General features: G+C 43.7%; 1 protein-coding gene across 1 annotated transcript; it reads right to left on the bottom strand.

The window, feature by feature from the left end:
- Positions 1-11,466: 11,466 nt before the first annotated feature.
- On the bottom strand, positions 11,467-21,859 carry CD180 (CD180 molecule). Its single transcript, XM_073346196.1, has 3 exons — positions 21,695-21,859; positions 15,306-15,472; positions 11,467-14,503 (listed from the first exon to the last, which is right to left on the bottom strand). The coding sequence occupies exons 1-3, from the start codon at positions 21,782-21,784 to the stop codon at positions 12,772-12,774; spliced, it is 1,989 nt and encodes a 662-aa protein (XP_073202297.1). The 5' UTR covers positions 21,785-21,859; the 3' UTR covers positions 11,467-12,771.
- Positions 21,860-22,362: the final 503 nt, after the last annotated feature.

Genomic DNA, 22,362 nt, shown 5'->3' on the forward strand with positions numbered 1-22,362 from the left:
AGCATGAAAAGATAGTCATTAGATTTCTTTAATCCCCTTTTCGCCCATCACTCAATGCAGTTCTGTACTACGCTGCATTTACATGTGATTCGATGGCACATGCTCTAATTTATTAAGTTCTGGTGTGATCTAAACTTGTTTCTGTTAGTTTTTTCTTATCACCAAGCCAGTTTTGGAACAGGCTAACCAAATATTTTGCGTGGGGCAGCATGCTCTAGCGCAGGGGTTCTCAAACTGTGGGTCAGGACCCTTCAAGGGGTCATGAGGTTATTATGTGGGGGATCATGAACTGTCAGCCTCCACCACAAAACCACTTTGTTTATAATAGTGTTAAATATATAAAAAAAGTGTTTTTAATTATAAGGGGGGGGTCACACTCAGAGACTTGCTATGTGAAAAGGGTCACCAGTACAAAAGTTTGAGACTCACTGGAATAGTGGTTAGAGAAGGGGATTAGGATTCAGTTTCTCTGGGTGATCTCCCTAACTCTGCCGCTGACATGCCATGTGAGCTGGGGCTGGTTAGGTGACCACTCTGCCTCAGTTTTCTCATCTGTGAAGTGTGAAACTCTCGTGAATTAATTGCAAGAGATGTGATTTCTAAGTAAAATTAGTCTGACTCGTGATCTCGCGATAAATTTCTCAAATGTCAGGATTTCTTTCCCTCCCGCTCTCAGCCATCCCCGGGTCTGACAGTGGGAGCCCCTCCTCATGGGACGTATGACTGATTTACTGTACTGTATCTGGACCCAAGATCTACATAGTCCAGTGTCCTGTCTCTTGACAGTGGCCAGGAACAGATGCTTCAATTGAAGGTGTAAGAACCCTCCACTGCATACATGTGGTATTTGTTCTCATCTGATAGAGACTGGAGAAAGCCCTGAAGCACAAGTTTCAATATCCCTTCCAAAATGTTATCTTTAATTACAGTAACTCTGGATATACCTGATGTCTGTGTAAATATGCAATCCCTCTTTGAATCTTAAGTTCTTGGCCTCAACAATTTCCTGTGGCAGCGTGTGCCACGGCTGAATCATAGGCTGTGTGCAGAAGTATTCTCTTGTGTTGTTTATTGAGCTTCCCATCTTTTAATTTCATTGAATGTCCCCTGATTCTTTTATTATGAGAGTGAGAACAGAAGTAGAGGGACTGAGGGGGCTGTGAGCCATGCGGGAGCATCCTTAGCATTCCTGGCCCCTTAGGGCGAGAGAGAGAGAGAGAAGGGTACTGTTTGTAGGAGAAGTGGAAAGCGGGTGGGGCTCCTGCTGGGCTGAGTCCTTAGCCTGGGAGTGATTGAGTCCTGTCCAGCCCCTCAGTAAAGGGCATTACGGAAAAGGGTACACTGATCTTTATTGCTCCAAGGAGGGTGGTTCATTGAGACAGTGGTATTCTCCAGATTTGGACAGTGGGATGACTTGAACACAGCTGATCATCAGTTGTTAGGAAATGCCTGACCCTCATTATTGCTGCTATTAAGTCAAAACTGCATTGTTCCCTCAGTTATTTCCCCCCTACAAAACCAGGTGTCAGTGTCATTATAGCGATATAGTTATTGGTTAAACGAGGACTGTACAAAATACATAGGAAGACAGTCGCTGATCTACAGCTCTTTGACAAATCTCCCAAGTGTCCAGCATCTTGCTTGACATACGTGTAGGCCACCCCTTGGATGACCAGATAGCAAGTCTGAAAAATCGGGGTTGTGGTGTAATAGTCTTATATAAGACAAAGCCCCTAATATTGGAATGGTCACCCATGACCTACACTAAATGCCATGCTGGACTCTGAGCAAGCAGAAAGGTAGAAGCTGCCGGTCAGACTTGTCGCCACCATGGGTGGTGATTGCACTTGCCAAGTAGGCTGCTCTCTGCCTCTCCCAGTATTGTCTCCAGCGTTCCTAGCTAGCAGAGAGGAGGAGGGGTCCGTATAATGTCAGATGAGAAGCTGGAGGGAGGAGAGTGGGAATCATAGGTTATTGCTCACAAAAGAAACCATGAGAGTTGGCAACACAAGTGAAGTGACCTGAGTTATAGGCTCTCCTTCCTCCCCCAGGGCGCCACCTGGAAGTGGGGTACCACTGAGCCCCCCCGACCCAGCAGCCTGGGCTCCCTTCTACACTGTACTGCTCTGACAAGCTTACAAGACCTGCAGGCTTCAGCCTGCACTTTCACCAGCATACATGCAGGTAGGGACATACCCAGCTGCAGTACACACACAGGCAGGCTCTTTAACCAGCCCCTGCATGGGAAGGCTTCAGCTAGGGCACCTCCCAATTCCTAAGACACGCACCCTCTCTGCAGTGTAAACCCAAAATTATACCGTCCTGTGCTGCACAGGGAACTGTATGGCATAAGCTCTTAAAATTTACCCCCTCCCTCAATGTGGAGAGGAATATGCAACAGGTTTGTCTCCCTGAGTTATAATTTCCACGCACTGGTTTTAGATAAAGCAAAAATAAGTTTATTAACTACAAAAGAGAGATTTTAAATGATTATAAGGGACAGCAAACAGATCAAAGCAGATTACCTAGCAAATAAACAAAAATACACAAACTAATCTTAATATACTAAATAGATTGATTATGAATAGCAGATTCTCACCCAAAGTGATGATATAAGCAGACTGCAGATTCTTAAGGGGCAAGCTGCACTTGCTTACCCATCGGAATCCCCAGGTGTTCCATTCAGAGGCTAAAAATCCCTTTAGCCATGGTGAGAGCCCTTTGTTTCAAATCTTGGTTCCCACACCAGTCAGTGGAAAAATACTGACATCCCAAGATGGAGTTCAGCACCAGGGGAACTGGTCACTCGTCCCTGTAGTGTCACAGTAGCCATAACTCGGAGGCTGTCTATAGCCTCAGGAAGGCTCCCCAGGTGGGAGATAAGCTTCCCCTAAGGCCTGTTTCTTTTTAATGGCTCGTTAACCTGAATTGGCCCTTCCCAGTCAGCCATCTAGACTGAGAGCATTTTGCCTAGTGGGAGTTGCCCAGGTGTAACAACATTTTGAAATACTGAAAACTTTGGATACAAAAATGATACGTGCATACAAATAGGATAATTCTATTCCACAAACCATAACCTTTCCAATGACATCTCACATAACTTATCTTGCATAAAATACATCATACTCATATCATAATAATATCACTGTGAAGAATATTGGGGTGCAGTGCCACACTCCCCACACCTGCTCCCAGCTGCTCAGGGGAGCTCTGGAAAAGTGTGAAAGGGAAATTAGCCTCTATTCAATGCTTTTCACCAGCACGAAATGCACACAGTGTTTTCAAAACAGGTACTTAGCACAGGCGCTGGCTTCCTCAAGGCCCTGGGGTTCTCAAGCCCCCACTCTGCCCCACCTCTTCCCACCCAGTTCTGCCCTCTCCCCCAAGTGCACCACCCCCCCACTTCTCCCACTTCTCCTTCCCCCCCAACACCTCCTGCACACCGCGGGACAGCTGATAGTGGTGGGTGGGAGGCATTGGGAGGGAGGGGTAGGAGTTGATCGGTGGGGCCACCAGTGGATCGGAGCCACTGGGGGAAGGGGGAGGATTTGGCTGCCGGTGGGTGCTAAGCACCCACTAATTTTTTTCCGGACTTGGAGCACCCATGGAGTCAGCGCCTATGGTACTTAGCCCCATATACAAATGATAGATAATAAATTAGTAAAATAATTTGTACAGATGTCACACTGGGAGCTGCAGAGAATTTGGCAGTGATTAAATGAGCAGATAATCTGCCCTAGATAACCAGAAGGAGGGCACGCTGCATGTTTCAACAGGTGCGTAACAGCATTTCTTCCAGGCTGTGGGTACGTTTGCATTGATAAGCTCAGCAGAAGTGTGTTTGAGGGATTTGAATGACGGGAGGCTGATAGGTAACACCAGAATATAGAGGTCAGGTTAAAGGAGGGAGCCTAGATGACAGCACAACAATGACTAGAGAAGGCTATAGGTACAGCAAGGTGGGAGGCGAGGCTCTGGCAGGGCTAGGGAAGAATAGGAAGAAACAAGGGCAGAAGTGCAGGTAGCAATGGTGTGTAATATAGCATCTTGAAGGTGTAGGCATGAAGCTTGTACTTGAATCAGAAGACCAGAGGAAACTAGTGGAGGGATTCAGATGGGAGAGTATCATGGTCTGAGTGGCTGGCCCAGAATCAGAAGTGTGACTGGTCAAGGTGGGTTCAGTCCCAGGCATGGACAAGCTTGGTGATGGAAAGAAAGGGATGAACACACACACACTTTATTTTTAAGTTATTCACTCGAGAAATTGGCCTGCATCTTGCCATGGAGGTCTGCAGTTTGGTTAGAGCATCAGCCTTTTCCTAGCCAAAGATGGGGAAGGAAGAACTTTGCTCTGAGCATTGCTGGTTTTTCAATGTGGAGTAAAGGGAACTGCTACTTTAAATCTAACAATTTACTCCCTAATCTCAGAAACTCAACTTGTTAGTTACAAGCAGTTTAGGTTCATTTCCCATCTAAATAATGACTTCAAAAACTACATTGCAAGTCACTGTAAGGTTTGTACTTGTATTGTAATGTTGTTTACATTGGTGAGCTGGGAGCCAGGATGGTCCTGAGTTCAAATCCATCAGACATCATTCACCTCAGGCAATTCACTTAATCTCTTTGTGTGTCACCTCTCCAGCTGTGTTTAAAAAATAAGAGATAAAAGCAAAATCTGACTGAAAACCAAGTGCTGCATCAGATCAGAGCTCTACTGGGTAAAATAAATCCTATAAAGAAAGATAAATCCAATGTCACTTTCTGTTGATTTATATCCTCACTAAGTAATCCCCAAAAAACTAAACCTTTAGACTTTGAATTTCCCTGTATATAATCAGTGCTTTGTGCTGCATTGTGTTCATATAAAAATATTCCTTCAGAAGGGGCAGTCCAATCTGTATATTTAGGATTTGCATACCTAGTAATGAGCAACGTATGCTGTTCACCTTTATTATTTGTGTAACTTCTAGGTGTGAATGGTGCTTGACAGGCAAATAAAAAAGCAAAGGCCCTGCTCAGAGAGTTCACATTCTAAATTAAATAAAAGAGAAAACAAAAATGACAGCAGACCAAGGTGGGATAAAAATAAAAAAGAAGTGAGATGGTAACGTGGCGGAGACGTGTATTGTATTGTACTTGGAGAAGCACAGATCTCCCAGAGAGAGCAAATATGTTCATTTGATGAAGTGGAGAAATTGCTTGCCAGCTCAGCAGGGGTTAAGGAGCGCCTGTGGGCCCAGCTAGCCCCACCTCGTTATACCTGCAGCCAACCACAGGCCTGGAGTGGGGAGAAAAGGAGAGAGCCTGGGCCAGTTCAGGGTTGACTGGTGAAGAGGCAGGAGCTAGCTGCCTGAAAGGAAGAAGCCAAGGCAGCCCCCAGGGAGCACGTTCTCTCCCCCTGCTTGCAGTGCCCCCTGTTCAGCCCCCCTTCTGTTGACTCTCACAAGGTCCTGGGCTGGGACCCGGTGGAGTGGGAGATCCTAGGTCTCTCTACCCCCCCACTGCCTGAAAAACTGAGACACCTTGACCCAGGGAAACAAGGGACTGGAAGTCAGGCACACCATCCACTAGGTCACCTGGCCCTCCAAGCATCCTGGTACACTTAATTCTTGTTAAATTATTTTTGCTCATTTTCAGTTTTTTACCTTCTTTGCTGACTTTTTGTTTCTTAGTTGACTTGTAAGTGGTTGAAGTTTAGCTCTGCTCATGGCCCTAGGAGACTGGGTCGGGTTTCTGCAGCTACAAAGGGGATCACATTGGAGATTTTGTCTCTGGGAGCTGAGCAAGGTTTGAGCCTAAAGTTCCTCTTTCAAGGTGAGGCGGTGTTGCAGAAGGCACGGTGATGCATGCTGGAATAAGAGTGCTGATGCTACAGTTTTGGGTCCCAGGCAGGGTGAGTAGTTGATACTTGCCGAGCTGCAGTTTGACAACTGAGGTATGTCAGCAGAAATGTTTCGGAAACCTTGGCACAATGCTTTCACATGCCGTAATGCTGCTCTGTTCACTTTTGACTCCACTGTTTGTAGATCACTTCTGTAGCAAACTGTTGTAGAGAATAAATTATTCGAGATGCATCTTTCTTTCCACTTACATTTTCAAGCAGGCACCTTCATGTTTTCTCCTGCTGCACCCCCATAAACATGCACAATGTTTTCTCATTGTCCTCCTTCAAATCCCTCCTTAAAATTCTTCTTTGTTGTGATGACTTCAAAAAATGTGACAACGGTTAGGCGGCTGATATGCTAAGACCGCTGCCTGTCGTGCTGGCCAGTACTGTCGTCATCTTCCTTTCACTCCCCTATTTGTAACCGTTAACTCTTGTCTTAGACTTGGATTGTAAGGTCTTTGGAGCAGGGACCATCATTGTGTTCTGTGTTTATACAGCCCCTAACATAGTGGTCCATGACTGGGGCTCCTAGGCACTATGGTAATACAAATAAATAATTGCAGAGCTTACTGTATTGAACCAATTCTGTTTTGGAAGATGTGCCTTGAATCAGCTAGTGAAAGTTCAGCAGTTTCTGGGTTTTATGTAGCTCGCTTTGCACTGTTCTCAAAGATATGCTGATGTAGGCTTGACAAGTCAGTCAAATCATGTAAATTGACCACCTATTATTTGGCCACTGTCAAATATTGTTCAATATTCCAGCAAGAATGCCCTGCTGTAGCTGGTGGCCTCCCTTTTTGGTTGCATCATGCTTCTTTCATTTTTCTAGCACTTCATTTCATTGTGTTTCCATTATTGTGAGTTTAAATTACTCAGTTAAATGTTTGTTGTAATTAGCCACAAGTATCTATCTAAGGCTAAGCCTACTGGCAACCATAAAGTCTTACTCTTACTCTTCTAATAAACCAGTGCTGTACAATATTTGACCATTTTTGACATTATTGACCAATGTTTGTCCGGTCAATTGAGCAATTGTTTTTCAAATAGGGGGCGGGGGTAAGGTAATATCTTTTATTGGACCAACTTCTGTTGGTAAAGAGACAAGCTTTCGATCTTACACAGAGCTCTTCCTCAGGTCCTGGCTCCAACCACACTGCAAAGAATTATTTGCAGACCAGGCAAATACCCAATCCAGTGTTAAAGGGGGCTTTGCATAGACATGGTTTGCCCCAAGACATTTTTTCTGTCTTAGATCACTCTGGGTGCAAGCATCGTTTTGATGGAGGCTGCCTGTTCTGCTGTTTCTGTCTATACAAATACCATATGCATGACAGGGTCAGCTCACTAGGTCATTTTTACATTGGATAGCTTGCCTCTGACAGCAACAACTTGTAATGTATAAAAACAATTGACATTAGTGTATGGACATGCTATGTTATCATAACCAAGATATGGCAGTGATATACACAGCTGTGAAATGGACAGCAGACATCAAAAATTGCCTACTGTGCGATTTTCAACGTGGCTTTCATGTTTAAAATAGGGATGCCGTCAGATAATTGTTTATCTAAGTTAAATAGGTTGGGGGCTGTATAATATGTGAGGGAAGTTGTAGGTCAATCTGTATACGTGAAGTGCAGACATTTTAAAGAGCTACAAGAGTCTCCATTTTGTAGACTTACACGAGCCAAACTTGGTACCTGCTACAAAAGGGAGAGAAATATTATCAATGTTTTCTCTTCTATCTTGTAAGTCTCGCGAATGGAGTGGAAACTTTCCAACTCAGTGGTGATCTTCAATACATTAACTGTCTTAGACTTTATAGGGAGAACATTCAAGGAAAAGCCTCTGGGATAATAGCTGAAGTTGAACTGTATAGAGTGTTCAAAGAAGAACTCAGCTCCCATGCATAGAGTAAATGCAACATTCCATTCATCACAACTGAGAGCCTTTGTTCCATACAGTGTATATACATTTCTGTGGAAAGAGAACAGTGCACAGCTTTAGAGGGGATTGGCTCTTTACAACAGGGTTGAGTTGTTATGGAAGCACTGGTGCAAAAACTTGCATTCTAGCCACTAATAGACACACCTAGTACTTGTCAGGCTTTGGGCCAAGTATAAATATTAACTCCTAACTATTGCTGTTTGGATTTAGTAACCTGTGATAAAGTAAAGCAGAAACTCCCTAATTCAACACTATTAAGTAATGCTAAGTCTTTTCTGAACTTTGCAGAGCTCACTAGAAAAGGCCATGCACTAGAAGTACAGACCCCAGTCCCACTATGAAATAGCCATCAGCTCCATGAGCATTCAGGGTATCTGAATGCACATGAACCTACTAGGCATCTCATCTCATTTTGCTTACATCCTTTAGTTTCCTTTTCTGCACTTCCACAAAGGGAAATTGTTGGCATTTACCAGCACAGCTGACACAAAGGCTGCCAACAACACTGATCTCCGCCCATCCAGCATCTGGACTAAGAAGTTTTTAAGGTCAGGTTTGACAAAGCCCTGGCTGGGATGATTTAGTTGGGATTAGTCCTGCTCTGGGCAGGGGGTTGGACTAGATGGCCTCCAGAGATCCCTTCCAACTCTGTTATTCTATGATTCTATGAACATTCAGATACTAAGGTTGGAGAAAACTGAAGTGGTGATATGGCTTTAGTGGAACGTTAGTCCAGCCACTCCCCATTTACAATTTAAGTTAATTATAAATCCTTCCAAGGCTTAGTCCGACTTCTCAATATTATGATGTATTTATATATTCATTTACTAATTAAATTCTCTATATTTTTTTCAGAGATCAATGCTCCATAAAAGCCAACCCCACCAAAAGGCAATAATCGTGTGAATAAGAATACAGCCGTCTTCCCTTTTAAATCAAGAGAAATATAATTATATGTGATAAAATATTCTCTGCCTTTTTAAATGATAATATCTGTAGCTGCAACCTTGTGAGGATTCTGCTTTCAGGCCCTGGGGCAGGTCTGGCATTTTAACGTTCTGTTTAGTTCTGTTTCTGTGGAGCATGTGATTGGGCTTTCAGGCCTTGTTTTGTTCATACTCCCTGTTAACAAGGGGTGGTGCTGACCAGGTAGGCCAAATATATAGACCAATTGCAAGGCATATTCCTGAGACAACAGAGGAGTCCAAATGGCAAAATGGATCAAAGAGATGAGAACCAAGGACCAAAGATTTGTTCAGAAAATAGGGAAGACCCAGAGTCCTTGCAGACTTTCATGTCCAAGTCTGTCAGGAGCAGAGGGTGTTTGAACATAACAATGGCCATACTGGGTCAGACCAATGGTCCATCTAGCCCAGTATCGTGTCTACCGACAGTGGCCAACACCAGGTGCTTCAGAGAGAATGAACAGAACAGGCAATCATCAAGTGATCCATCCCCTGGATTTATATGGAGGCATTATGATATTTTCTGTCTTTTTATCCCTTTTGTAATGATTCCTAACATACTATTAGCTTTTTTGACTGCTGCTTCACATTGAGTGGATGTTTTCAGAGAACTATCCACAATGACTCCAAGATCTTTCTTGAGTGGTAACAGCTAATTTAGACCCCGTCGTTTTATATGTATAGCTGGGGTTCTGTTTTCTAATGTGCATTACTTTGCATTTATCAACATTGAATTTCATCTGCCATTTTGTTGCCCAGTCACCCAGTTTTGTGAGCTCCCTTTATAACTCTTCGTAGTCAGTTTTGGGCTTAACTATCTTGAGTAATTTTGTATTGTCTGCAAATGTTGCTGTCTCACTGTTTTACCCCATTTTCCAGATCATTTATGAATATGTTGAATAGGACTGGGTCCAGTACAGACCTCAGGCTACACCACTATTTAACTCTCTCCATTCTGAAAACTGGCCATGTATTCCTACCCTTTGTTTCCTGTCTTTTAACCAGTTACAAATCCATGAGAGAACCTTCCCTCTTATCCTATGACTGCTTACTTTACTTAAGAGCCTTTGGTGAGGGACCTTGTCAAAGGCTTTCTGAAAGTCCAGGTACGCTGTATCACCCTTGTCCATATGTTTGTTGACCCCTTAAAAAATTCTAATAGATTGGTGAGGTATGATTTCTCTTTACAAAAGCCATATTTACTCTTCCCCAACAAATCATGTTCATCTATGTGTCCGATAATTCTGTTCTTTACTATAGTTTCAGCCAATTTGCCTGGTACTGAAGTTAGGCTTACACATCTGTATTTGCTGGGATCACTTCTGGAACCTTTTTAAAAAATTGGCATCACATTAGCTATCCTCCAGTCATCTGTACAGAAGCTGATTTAAATGATAGGTTACATACCACAGATTGGATCCATGCATGTCCCTCCCCTGTCCCCAAAAAATCCTTTTACTTATTAACCTAGCATGCATCTTTTTGCAATGTAGAAAACACATTTTGAAGTTAGGTACCCAATAGAATTTATAAAAAAAAAAAATGGCAAATTTACTAATACATTGGAAAAATAGGTAAAATGCCTGCAATATTTGGAGGGTATTTTAATATATCAAGAGTTGCAAACACACATTCATGATCCTGGACTGAATATCATCTTTTATTCCCTAAGGTCTTCCTTTCTTGTGTGCTAGTTTGTCATTCTTTCTGTGGCCATGTCTACACTTGAGTTGGAGGTGTAAATTCCAGCTCGGTAGACATATGTGCATCAGCTTTGATCAAGCTAGTGCACTAAAAATAGCAGAGTAGCCTCAATGGTGCAGGAAGCAGGAGAGGCTAACGGCTCTGAATACAATCCTACTCTGGACCCTGGGTACTTGAGCAACTATCCCATCCCACTGCCCATGCCACTACAATAGTGCACTGCAGAGCATTGAAATCAAAACTGAGAAGAAAAACTGGGATTGATGGTATCTGGATACTTTCCTCACCTCTGCCACTGACACATTATGTGACCTGAGGCCAGTTACTTAACCTCTCTGCCTCTGTTCATGCATCTGTCAAGGGGAAGTGAGACTAACCCAACTTCGCAAAGTGCTCTGAGTTCCTCTGACAAAAGGTGCTATGTAAGTGCGACTGATATCTGTGATCATTCAGCTGAGGAGTGGTCCTGGGGAGAAAGGAGAATTTCTGGCTGCTTGAATGGCAAGGTGAGGTTTTGGTGGAGATGGTCCCCACACAGGAATCTCCCTCCCTCTTCACTTGTCCTGACCTTTTGACATGACCCATCTCTTTTTGCTGCATGTTCCTGGCCCCTCCCTCAGTCCATGAACCAATAGATGGGAGGCAGGTTGCATTGGGAGAACCTGCAACATGCCAGAAGCAGGGAAGTTGTGCAGGCTGTGAGCCACAAGAGAACATGCTTAGCTCTCCCTGGTCCGCCCTAAGAGGGAGAGGGAAAGGTGCTGCTTGCCTGGGGAGTGGAAGCAGGAGCTGAGAAGTGGGAAGCTGGGCTGAAAAATTAACCTGTGAGTGACTGAGTTCTCTCTAGCCCCTCAGTAAAGGACATTACAGACAAGGATCCACAGGACTTCTCTGCTCTGAGGAGAGTAACTCATTTGAACAGTGAGGACCTCCAGCTTTGGGCACTTCCTGGCATTGGAGGAATTGAAAACAGCTGGCCATCAACTTCCAGGAAATGCTTGGCCCTGGCTGTCATCATTACTGCATTTCACAGATCACAGCTGCATTGTTGGCTCAGTTATTTCCCCTGTACAAGCCCAGCTGTGAAGGGGTATTGTCATTGTCACGACCGCTGTTACAAATGCCCCACAATTAGTATATGGAGAAAATAAACAATATTTTCTCATTAAATCATCATAGCATGTTCAATGCTGCAAAATGCATACGGCTCCTGTGACACACACCCCCCCACACAGGCCCCCCTCTCATGTTCCTGCAGCCTCTCTGCCTGCTCGATTCCTCCTGCTTTTCCAGGGTCAGTGCCCCAGCAGGGGCTTTGAGCTCTGATGGGGATACCAAGAACTACTGGGGAGAAATGGTGGGGCAAGAGGTAGAAAGGGGTGACAGGAGTTATTGAGGAAAAGGTGAGGGGCTACTGGTGGGAAAGGAAGTGGACAGGAGCTAAGGGAGGAGAAGGGGTTAATATGGAAGAGATGTGGGTGACAGGCTAGTAAAGAAGACACGAACTACTGCGTCTAGATATTCCCTGATAAGAGGTTCCCTTCTGGCCAGTGACTGCAAAGTTCCTCAGATTGCCCTGATTCCCCCACAAGCTGCCTCTGGTTCCTCACAAACCCTTGCGCCCCTCTCCCCCCCCCACAAACACACACACTTTTGAGGGCAAGAAATAAGGCCCTGCATTTCACCTACACCCAGTGATTCAGTGAACAATGATCAGGAAAGAGGCCAGTCTAATTTTCTTTCAGAGCAACCATGTGTGCAGGACCAGCCGTGCTATTGCCTAAGCCATTCAGACAGCACTGGTGTCTAAATTCTGACTTCAGAGCAGCCTATTCATTTGGGGGAACCGGTATTCCCACTTCATTTCTCACCCCTTTCCTCCTCGGTGACATTCCCTTAGCCCACTCAGCTGCCTGAGGCCCCAGGACAAGCCTATAGTTGAGGGCTAGTGACAGACTTCAATGGGACTAACTATTATTATTTGTATTACCTGAGAGCCTAGGAGCCCTTGTCATAGATCAGGACCCAAATATGTTACTTGTGTGGCTAAAGCTCTTCACAAGTTCTGGCCCTGGTTTGTTTTTTCATAGTAATTTTTCTTTAATCAGTTGCTACAAATGAGAATGGGGCGTGTAATACTAATATTAAAAGGAATATTGCCCAGGAACAAAGCAACAAGTAGGGAAAATGACCTTTTCTTCAGAATTTGTCTACTCACTGTCCTTTCTTCCTTTCTTTAAAAATGACACTGGTGGAGCCATCCTTCACTTAGAGTTGTTGGTAATGTCTCTTTAAAAAGCGGGTGATCCAAACCAAGATAACAGCAACAAGCAATATCAAAACCAGCACAGCACAAACAATTCCTGCAACACTGATCCCACAGGACAATGTTACAGTGGACAGCTTAGTACCTGCTAGAGATTTGGGCTCACAACACACTGTCCCTTCAGAGTCTTCAATTTTATCCATATTCTGCTTGTACCAAGTTATTAAACCAATATTAGAGCAGGTGCATTCCAGTGGATTGTAACTTAAATTGATTATACTCTGGTCAGATAAGTTAGTTAACATGTCACGTGGTATAATATGGATCCTATTATTGGCAAAATTGAGATAGATGCTCTTGAGATTGGAAAATGCATTTGTGCTGAATGCAATAAGCTTGTTGTGGCTCAGGTCAACATGCTTTAGCTTCTTGAGGGTGTAAAATGCTTGGTTTTGTATAGCTGTCAGATCACAGAATGATAAAATTAACACCTCTAAACTGGATACCTGGTGAAAGAGATTGTCATGCAGAATGGTCCCTGATGGAAACTTATTCCCCCTAAGGTTCAACAGGAAAAGGTTTTGCAGCCCCTGTAAAAGGTGCTGAATGTTGGTATCAATATAGGAGTAAGAAAGGTTCAGGACACGCAAGAGATGCAGATTGCGGAAAGGACCCTGGGAAGCATTGATGTGAAGACGTGTAAAAGCTAAATCCAGGAGCTCCAGGTTCGCACCTTCCTTAAAGGCCAAATCTTGGAGCTGAAGCTGCTTGTTGTAGCTCAGATTCAGGTGTTGTAATCCGATCAGGCCTTTTAGCTGCTTGCTGCAGCAGTCTCCATTTTCTATGTAACTGTGGCTTAAATCCAGGTGTTGAAGCTTTGACAGTGTTTCTAAACAGCCGGAGCCTAAGTCCAGATTCTCAGCATTTTCTCTGATATGGAGGTGGGTGAGGGAGGAGAAAGCGGTGGAGCTAATGTTGCAAATGTGCTTAAAGGCGTTCCTATTGAGAATTAATTCTTCCAACATGTTCATGCCACTGATGTCAGGAGGTAACATGCTGATATAGGTGTGAGTCAGATCCAGCCTTTGGAGTTTGCTCAAACACTGAAATGTGGCAGCAGTCATGTGAAGGAAATGCCGCTTTTGCAGATTGATATCCACCACAGAGATATTGCACAGGTTCTGTAGCATAGTAGGGTTTATGGGAAGCCCATTTTCTACATCCTCAAATGATCCCAACCAAAGAGTATGGGTTTTGGTATCCTGCATCCCTGCTAAAACCACAGAAATGTCAACGCAACCTCCAAAGTCCAAGCTGTAAAATAAGTTGGACTGGAATGCCCCAGCTTCAATGTGCATAATATCATTTCCCTTCAAGATCAGAGTTAAATTCTTTGTCTGCAGCAGAATATCTATGTCTTTTGCTGCTATTCTTTGTATGTTGTTCATTTGAAAATCAAGGTATTTGAGGTTTCTGGTTGGAAAGCTTGGAGGGAGCTGCAGTGAGGAGATGTGATTGCTGCCCAAGTCAAAAGTCTCTAAATTATCCAGATTCTGCATTGGAATAAATGCTAAACTGGTTAGACCTGTCTCAGTTAAGACAAGATGCTTCAGAGACTGTGGGCCAACAAATGCTGTATCAGCCAGAAACATGAGTAGATTTCCAGTCAAGACAATAATGTTCAGATCAGTGTTACTTTGAAAGGCACCTTCGTACACCCAGTTAATTTGACACCTTGAAAAGAACACAATAATCCAATGACGTTAGTAATAAATCAATCTGATGAAATTTTCCCACTGTTACATGGTCATTTAAAAACAACAATCGAAATGCAATCTCATGTACAAAGAAAACCCAATGAACTATGGTCTTCTTTGAGTTAAAAGCTATTATTTTCTTTGCTGGTGGCACATAGCTGATATTCAGAAGCCCCTATGTTTTAAACTCAGATAAGAAGATGACATAATGGGAAGTGAAAACTGTCTAGGGCTGATCGGGTGTGGAGGTCCCGACTGTGACGTTGTTCATGAAAGTCACACAGAGACATGATAAGTAAGGGGGGGTTTTCCCATTGCCTTCCCTAATCAACACAACCAAAATCTTATCCCTATAATAAGGGCACTTCTTACAAGGCTAGAATCTCCTTCTCCCCACATTCCATGAATGATATTTTCATGGAAAAGCAGGTGAGATGTTTCCTACAGCAAATTTGTTGGTGCTAACATAAATAATAGGTTGTGAGGGTTTCACCCATTGTCCTGCAAATGGTCCAGTGACTCCAAGCCTTAACAGGAGAGAGCCCAAACAAACGCTATTTCCAAATATCTAGGCATTCTTAATTGGCAAGACAATGCAACAGTTATCTGCAAGAGTCTCTGAAGGTTCTGCTGTGAAGATGGTTGCCATGGTATGCTATGGAAGCCTTCAGTTCTTTATTGGTATTGCAAAAGGTTGAAACAATGGCATATAAGCAATGGCAAATTCAAAATAAGTTATGAGTTGTGTGATCAGTGGAAGTAACAAAGATTTCCAGTACCTTGTTAAGTCTAAATATACCAGATTCTTTAGTTTGCTGAAGGTTGAATTGTGAAGGGAAGAAAGCAAGTTAAAGCTGAAGTCAAGGATTTCTGTTGTGGCTGGGAGTCTTTCAGGAATCTCTCTCAGTCCTAAATCTTCACAGCTATAGCTTTTGTTGGCTATAACCTGTGGAAATCATATATTTATTATTAAATACACCAATATAGGCATACTCTGAATGTAAACACGAAGCTCTGACATGCACATTCTACCAAGTAGCTGCCTTAGAAATAAATCATTTAAAAACATAACAGTCTAAACATATCTTATAGCACTTACAATACCTGATCACATTCCACTGTATTCCAAAATCTTGAATTAGAACAATTCAAAAACCTAATGTAGCACTGTATTTAGAAACAAACAATCCCCCCTTAAAGATTAAACGTCTGGATAGCAGTGAAGTGAGTGGAGAAAGAGCTATTATGACCCAGATGCCTAATGGTGAGGAAACTGAGTTCAATTAAAAAAACCCCAAACTGCTGGATTCTGCAAGGATGGAGGTGGGAGTGCCGCGGATCAGCAGCAGGAAAGCCTAACAGGAGTCTATTGGCAACATATGAGAGTGTTTTTTGAACTCTTAATATCAACCTGAAATATGCAATCCTGGGACTTTGTGGAATGCAGTTTTTAAACCACAGGCTTGGATCTTTTATGCTAATATTAAGTGCACATCATTCTGTATTTCATTAACCAATTAAAATATGTAGGACAGTATAAATTATTAATCCCCAATAAATAATCTGTGGGTTTTGTAACAAGGCTCACTGTAAAATAAGTCCCAGGGAGTTATGAAGATCTTGCAAAGAGAGCTTGGCTCAGAGTGCTAAAATACTGTTTTATAACAGAAAATGTCTGCTCAAATAAAAAAGGAGCTGAGCTGTGTTTATACTCTCAGCAAGGGACTGCTAAGCACATTTAGCTGAAACTAGACAAAAATTAGTATCTGAGAAACTGAGATTTTTGAATTCTTTTAAAGACTTTTCAGTCTTGGAAATGGAATAATCTGTCTCTTATGCAAATATATTCACCCCTCCAAAGTTAAAACAGAGGGATTCATTAATATACCAGACCTGCCTCTGACTTCACAGGGGACTATATTGTCAATCAAAACACAAGGGTGTTATGCACGCTCAGGCACAGTCCTCAGTAGGCTGATCGGCGCCAATGTGTGAAAAACAGGTGCATGAAAAGTCCATCTTTATTTCAGGCTTCAAACCCATGATCGCTGCCTAAGCAAACAGGCTGACATTCACAAGTGCAGTGGAATCAATGCCTAAGGAATGTCTGCCCATCAGAACCAATGGAATGAGAGTGCAGGGAAGAGGCAGCCACTCACCAGAGGACTTCAAGCCTTCCTTTAAGTAAGACCAGGCCTTCTTTCTTAAAGGAACCTTCAGAAAAAGGCTATGTTGTCTCCTCAAAGACTCTTAATTACTGCTGAAATTAGCTCCAAGGAGAGAAGAAATCCTTTGAAGATTTCCCAGCCTACTCTACAGATTCTCAAATGCTGAGATTAAATATAACTGGCATTGTCTAAAGTCTTAAATAAAATAACTCTCAACTCGCTACAGAAAACACAGCTAAGCTTTGAAAGAACAGATCTATACAAGTGCTGGTCGAAAAAAGAAAGAAAAAGTTGTGAACGCTTTAATTTTTTCCTGTTTTTTCATTGAAATTTTGGATATAAAAATATTTGGACCAACCCTATTCTGTTCTTTAATAGAGAATTTCTATCATTGGACAGTAATGCGTTCATTGGAAACTATTGTTAATGCAACAACCAGATTCCAAGAGAAGCCAGCCAGATTTAAGAGCAGGTATCAGTCTATTAGTAGCTGATAATCTACACACTTCCATTTATAAACCATTACTCATTTTCGATCATCCCATAGATGGGTAATGCAAGGAGCGTGTGGCCTTCACCTTGCATTAGCTATTGGGATGTGAATGATTTTAATGGTGTCCTCTAATAAACTATGGACTATTGTATTGCTATGCAGCAGTGCTGAGAATTTCACAACTTTGCCAAATGGAGAACTAAACTAACACTTTTTTTCATTGCATTTGATTATGAAACTAGGGGCAACAGGGGTGGCTGGGTGATCAGGTGGTCACTTAGGGCACCAACGTTCAGTGTTCCAAAAATCCTCATTTTTGGGGTGGTTGGGTTTTTTGGGTGTGTGTGTGTGTGTGTTTTGCTTGTGCCTTTTATGTAGCTGCATGGGGAGTGCCAAAAATTTTTCTGCCAGGGTGACAAAACATCTGGGCCAGCCCAAGTGGACAAGTCTCTAAGAGTTGCAGCACAGAACTCCTAACTGAGGAAAAACTAAGGCTATGTTTACACTACAGCCTGGACCGACACTCTGAGATCAATCCATCGGCGGATGATTTAGCAGGTCTAGTAAAGACCGGTCAAATCAACAGCAGATCACTCTCCAGTCAACCCCTGTGCTCTACCCCCCGACGAGAAAAGTAAGGGAAGTTGACGATAGAGTTTCTCCCATTGACCCCCCCCCCCAGTGTAGACCCCGCAGTAACTCAACCTCAGGTACATCGACTCCAGCTACGTTATTCAAGTAGCTGGTGTTGCATAGCATAGGTCGACTTACCGCGGTAGTGTAGACAGAGCCTAAGGTGCCCTCCACAGGCACCAACTTTTCAAAGTGCCGGATGGTGCTCAACTCCCGATTCTTCCCCACGCCCTGTCTCTTCCCGCCCCCACTCCACCCCTCTCCCAAGCGCCGCATCCTCACTCCTTCCCCTTCCCTCCCCCAGCCTCCTGCACACCAGGAAACAGCTGTTTGCGGCAGGTGGGAGATGCTGGGAGTGAGGGGGAGGTGCTGACCTGCTGGGCCTGCCGGCAGGCGGGAACTGCTGGGAGTGGATGGGGGGAGCTGATAGGGGGACTGTTGGTGGGTGCTCCAGCCCTGGAGCACCCATGGCGTCGGCGCCTATGGTGCCCTCCTGATCCTGGGCTGCTCTGGGACTCCTGGCGTAAATTATACAGTCCCGAGGGAGTGTCGAAGTTACAGCAGCCTCCGTTCATTGCCTTATGGGATGCAGCACTGCTTGCTGCAGTCCTGACTTAAACATGTCCTCCTTGCCCCCAGCTATGCTGCTTTCTGCCCACAAAACCAGCGTTTGCGAGGGACTCTCTTTCCCTGTTCCTGCAGTGGGGGAATCCTGCCCCAGCCAGATCCTGGAATTTGAGATTTCCTTTATGCCACTTTGCCAAGAAGACTGAGAAGGGGTGAGGAGCTTGCCCTATGTTGGGAAATCTTGATTTGACTGGTTAGCAGCCACTACGAGATCCTGGCAGGAGGCTCTGAGGTGGAGCTATTTTTGTTTACTTAACCACATCTCAATACGCCCTACTAGCAATGGTTCCAAAATGTGCCAGTCAGACCACAAGATTTCTTAATGTTCCTGGCTTACTAACTAGGAGAAGCGTTATTTAAATCATTTTGTGTTGAAAAGAGCAGTGCCTCAATGCACAACCAAAATGATTACTGGATTATTCCAGGGAACGTCTACACCTAAAATGCTACAGCTGCGCCACCTCAGCACTTCAGTGTAAATACTACCTATGCCGACAGGAGGGGTTCACCCATCACTGATGCAGGCAATCCACCTCCCTAAGAAGCAGTAGCTAAGCTGATGGAAGAACTCTTCTGTCGACCTAGTGCTGTCTATACCGGGAGTTAGGTTGGTATAGCTATGTCTCTCGGGGGCGGATTTTTCATAGCCCCGAGAGATGTAGCTATACCAATATAAGTTCCTAGTGTAGACCTGTCCTTATCGCAAATAGATGCCTGCAGCACATAATGGGAAGGTGTGATGAATTTGGGCTATGTCTGGACCATTTATGAATTCTGATTGATGATGTGAAGTTATATTATGAAAAACTGCTGCATCCTTCTGTGCCTATATGAACATGCATCCACCATTACTAACTAGACCTATAGCAGATACACACCAGGCTGGGACAATGGGAAATACTTATGGTTAACAATGATACTTAGACCGCACCAAGCTTATGCTAATAAAGCAGCTAATAAAGAAATCATTAGGGGGGGAAAAGTTTCACTGTTTTGTCTGAAGGGACCAGAGAAGGTAGGCGCAGTAGAAAGTTACCAGGAGTAGAACAAAAAAGACCAGGTGACCAGCAGCAGTTTAGATGAAGAAACCCACAGATGAGGAGGGCAGACAGGAAAAGGAAACATGAGGCAGGAGAGACAAAATCATAGAAGTTGGGTGGGGGCCTTCAGGAGGAAGAGGTCACCCAGCAAGACAGCAGCCTCATGGGGCTGGGGGACCCTGCCTGCTTTCCTGAGCCCATATGGCCCCAGGGACTCTGGACGACCGAAGAGACTTGGACCCCAGCCTAAAGAATGTCCTAGAGTGGTGAGGAAACCGAGGCAGGGCCAGGGGTGCTGGAACAATTTGTAGAGTGGTAGTGGTGCTGCTAATGGAAACCATATATTTGATGTTAGTTTTTACTACTTCAAGCGAGGGGGTGTGGCTGCACCCCCATCACTCCTAGGTCCAGCACCACTGGACAGGGACACGCATTGAGTGCTTATTGTTTTGTATGATCTGTACTCTCCTGTGCTTTACGTAAGTGTAAAAGGGCATAGAGGTGACAGACTCTGAACAAAGCGTGTCTCTGTATGTTAACCACTGCACAACTACTGCATGCCCCTGAGAGCGGTAAGCTGAGGACCGGAAGCTATGCACCATCAGGGTGGAGTTCCGGGAGAGGGGTGTGTTTGAGTAACTGGGGTATCTTGGGAGTCAGTGCTGGTCCTGGGGGCCTCTAGGGCGGGTGGGCTGAGGAGCCCCATTTCTGAGAAAGGGTAATAGCCTGAGCCTTGGTAGGCTACAGCACTGGTTCCTCCCTTGGCCTCTCTGCCACATTGCCTGGGCACTAAAAGCTTAACACACCCCAGGAGATCCAGTGCAGAAAGGCTTGTATTCCCCCCAGAGCAGTCCCAGTGGGTGGCCGACAGGGCGTGCTCACAGAAAGCTACTGATGCAAACTGACTTGTAACAAAATAATTCCATTTCTTTACAAGTAGAGGCTCCAATTATTCCTAGGTCACTCAAAATTTTCTTCACTCAGTAGGAATTTTGCAAGTAACACAAATACAGACAGTAGAACCACAAACAGGAGTTATGAATAACAGGAAATATAAAGAAGTATATAAAATAACCATAGAGTGACAGCAAATGAGTAGCTCCCATGTGCTCTATCCCCGAATTAAATAACAAGAGACAGTTCTAATTTAGAAGTTCCTAGACGATCACTTTAGGGAAATGTCAAATACAGACCTAAGAAAAACCAGTACATTCCAGACTGATGAGAGAAAAACACTGCTTTTACGCACTTTATAATTAACCTGTAGAAGTTGCAGCCATAGTTTGTTATTGGGGAAAATGGCTGAGTAAGATTTAAGAAAGAAAAGAAAGGTTTAGCTGCTGATGTAATTGAGAAGATTGCCTGCATTATGCCCTTTCAAATAAAATTACAGGAGCCATCAGCCCTCCCGCTTCAGGGCAGAAACTGGTCTCCAGATGGAGCAGAGGAAGAAATTCCCTCATGGTACAGTTTTGCACAATTAGGAGGATTATGGGAGTTGCACAACTTCACTAAAGCAAAGAATCTATTATAGGCCTCTGTGGCACATAAAATACGAAGGCAATTCCTATGAGTCTCTAACACCCCTCCCTCCCCAACCAAAAGAACCCTGAGAAGCATCTTGCCTTCATTCTTCCTCCCTGCCTTCTTCCCCTGCCCTTTTAATTAAAAACGAATCAGACCAGACAAAAAGAACTAAGGAGTGCCTGGTATTTCCTTATATTATTGCTCTGGTGTGGAATCTTATATCTGTTCAGCTACAATTATCCACTACATGAAAGAGAATCACTGTCTTGCCCATTTGTACTGGTGTATACAAATTCTTGGACAAAAATGACAGGAAAGAAACCCCTTATAACCTGTTCTTTTTTCAGCTCTGATGTCTTGCTGTAGACATGCATGTGAGATTTCAATATGCCCAAAGCATTATGAAATGTATAAAACACTGTCAGTTTCTGGCAGATACAGAAGGATCCCATATAAAAGGGCCATATTAGTGCCTGGGCAGTATCATGGAGTGTATCTGAAAAGGCCTGCCTTACTTTCCCAGTCCAAGGTTTACAGATACCCCCTCCCACCCCCCAACAAATCCTCCTGCACTTCAAAACGATCAGATGTTAGCATGCAAATAATCACCAAAGATTCATTATTGATTCTCTATGTATACTACACCCTTGCCTCAAGAGAAAGAAATAACTATCACTCACCTCAGTGCACATCGTATCTATAGGCTCAGATACTTCGCAGCTAACACAGAAAAGCCCCATCAAAATCAACCAATATATATGGCAAGCCATTAAGGCATTAGATGGCTTCTAAACTCAGATGATCTTGTGGTATCTTCTCTTAATGAAAGCAAAACCAACATAAACTGAAACAGTCTGCTGGAAATTAACTAAATGGTAAAGGCAGAAAAAGAAAAAAAGTTTGATAAACCTCTCAGGCTTAGCATGGTGAAATCATAGTCACAGCTTGAAAGGGGAAGTTCCCTGTTTTAAATATAGTCATTCAAATGACTGATAGAGAAATGATGTTTTGTGGGCCCAGAGCTTATCTAGAAAATGAAAATAGAGGGACAAACCTATGACTGACACTGATCTGGTTCACATGGGTATAAATAATAACAATTAGCTCTTATAGAGTACTTTGCATCAGCAGAGCTCAAAACATTTTACAAAGGTCAGTATCTTTATTCCCATTTTACAGAGGGGGGAAACTGAGTCACAGAGGGTGAGTGACTGTCCATGGTCGCCCAACAGGCCAGAGGCAGTGTGTGGGTTAGAACCCAGATCTTCTATGTGTCCCTATCCAGTGTGCTATGCACAAGACCATTCTGTAAATCAGGAATAGCTACACTGAGGTCAGTGGGGTTACA

The sequence above is a fragment of the Lepidochelys kempii genome, chromosome 5, assembly GCF_965140265.1.
Source record: "Lepidochelys kempii isolate rLepKem1 chromosome 5, rLepKem1.hap2, whole genome shotgun sequence".
NCBI classification, from domain to species: domain Eukaryota; kingdom Metazoa; phylum Chordata; order Testudines; family Cheloniidae; genus Lepidochelys; species Lepidochelys kempii.

Excerpts from the sequence above, each read along its gene's own strand:
- CD180 (XM_073346196.1), bottom strand. The coding sequence starts at position 21,784 with ATGGCTTGCCATATATATTGGTTGATTTTGATGGGGCTTTTCTGTGTT. Across the intron at positions 15,473-21,694 it reads TAGATACGATGTGCACTGAG|GTTATAGCCAACAAAAGCTA; the intron begins GTGAGTGATAGT and ends TGATTTCCACAG. Across the intron at positions 14,504-15,305 it reads GTATATTTAGACTTAACAAG|GTGTCAAATTAACTGGGTGT; the intron begins GTACTGGAAATC and ends GTTCTTTTCAAG.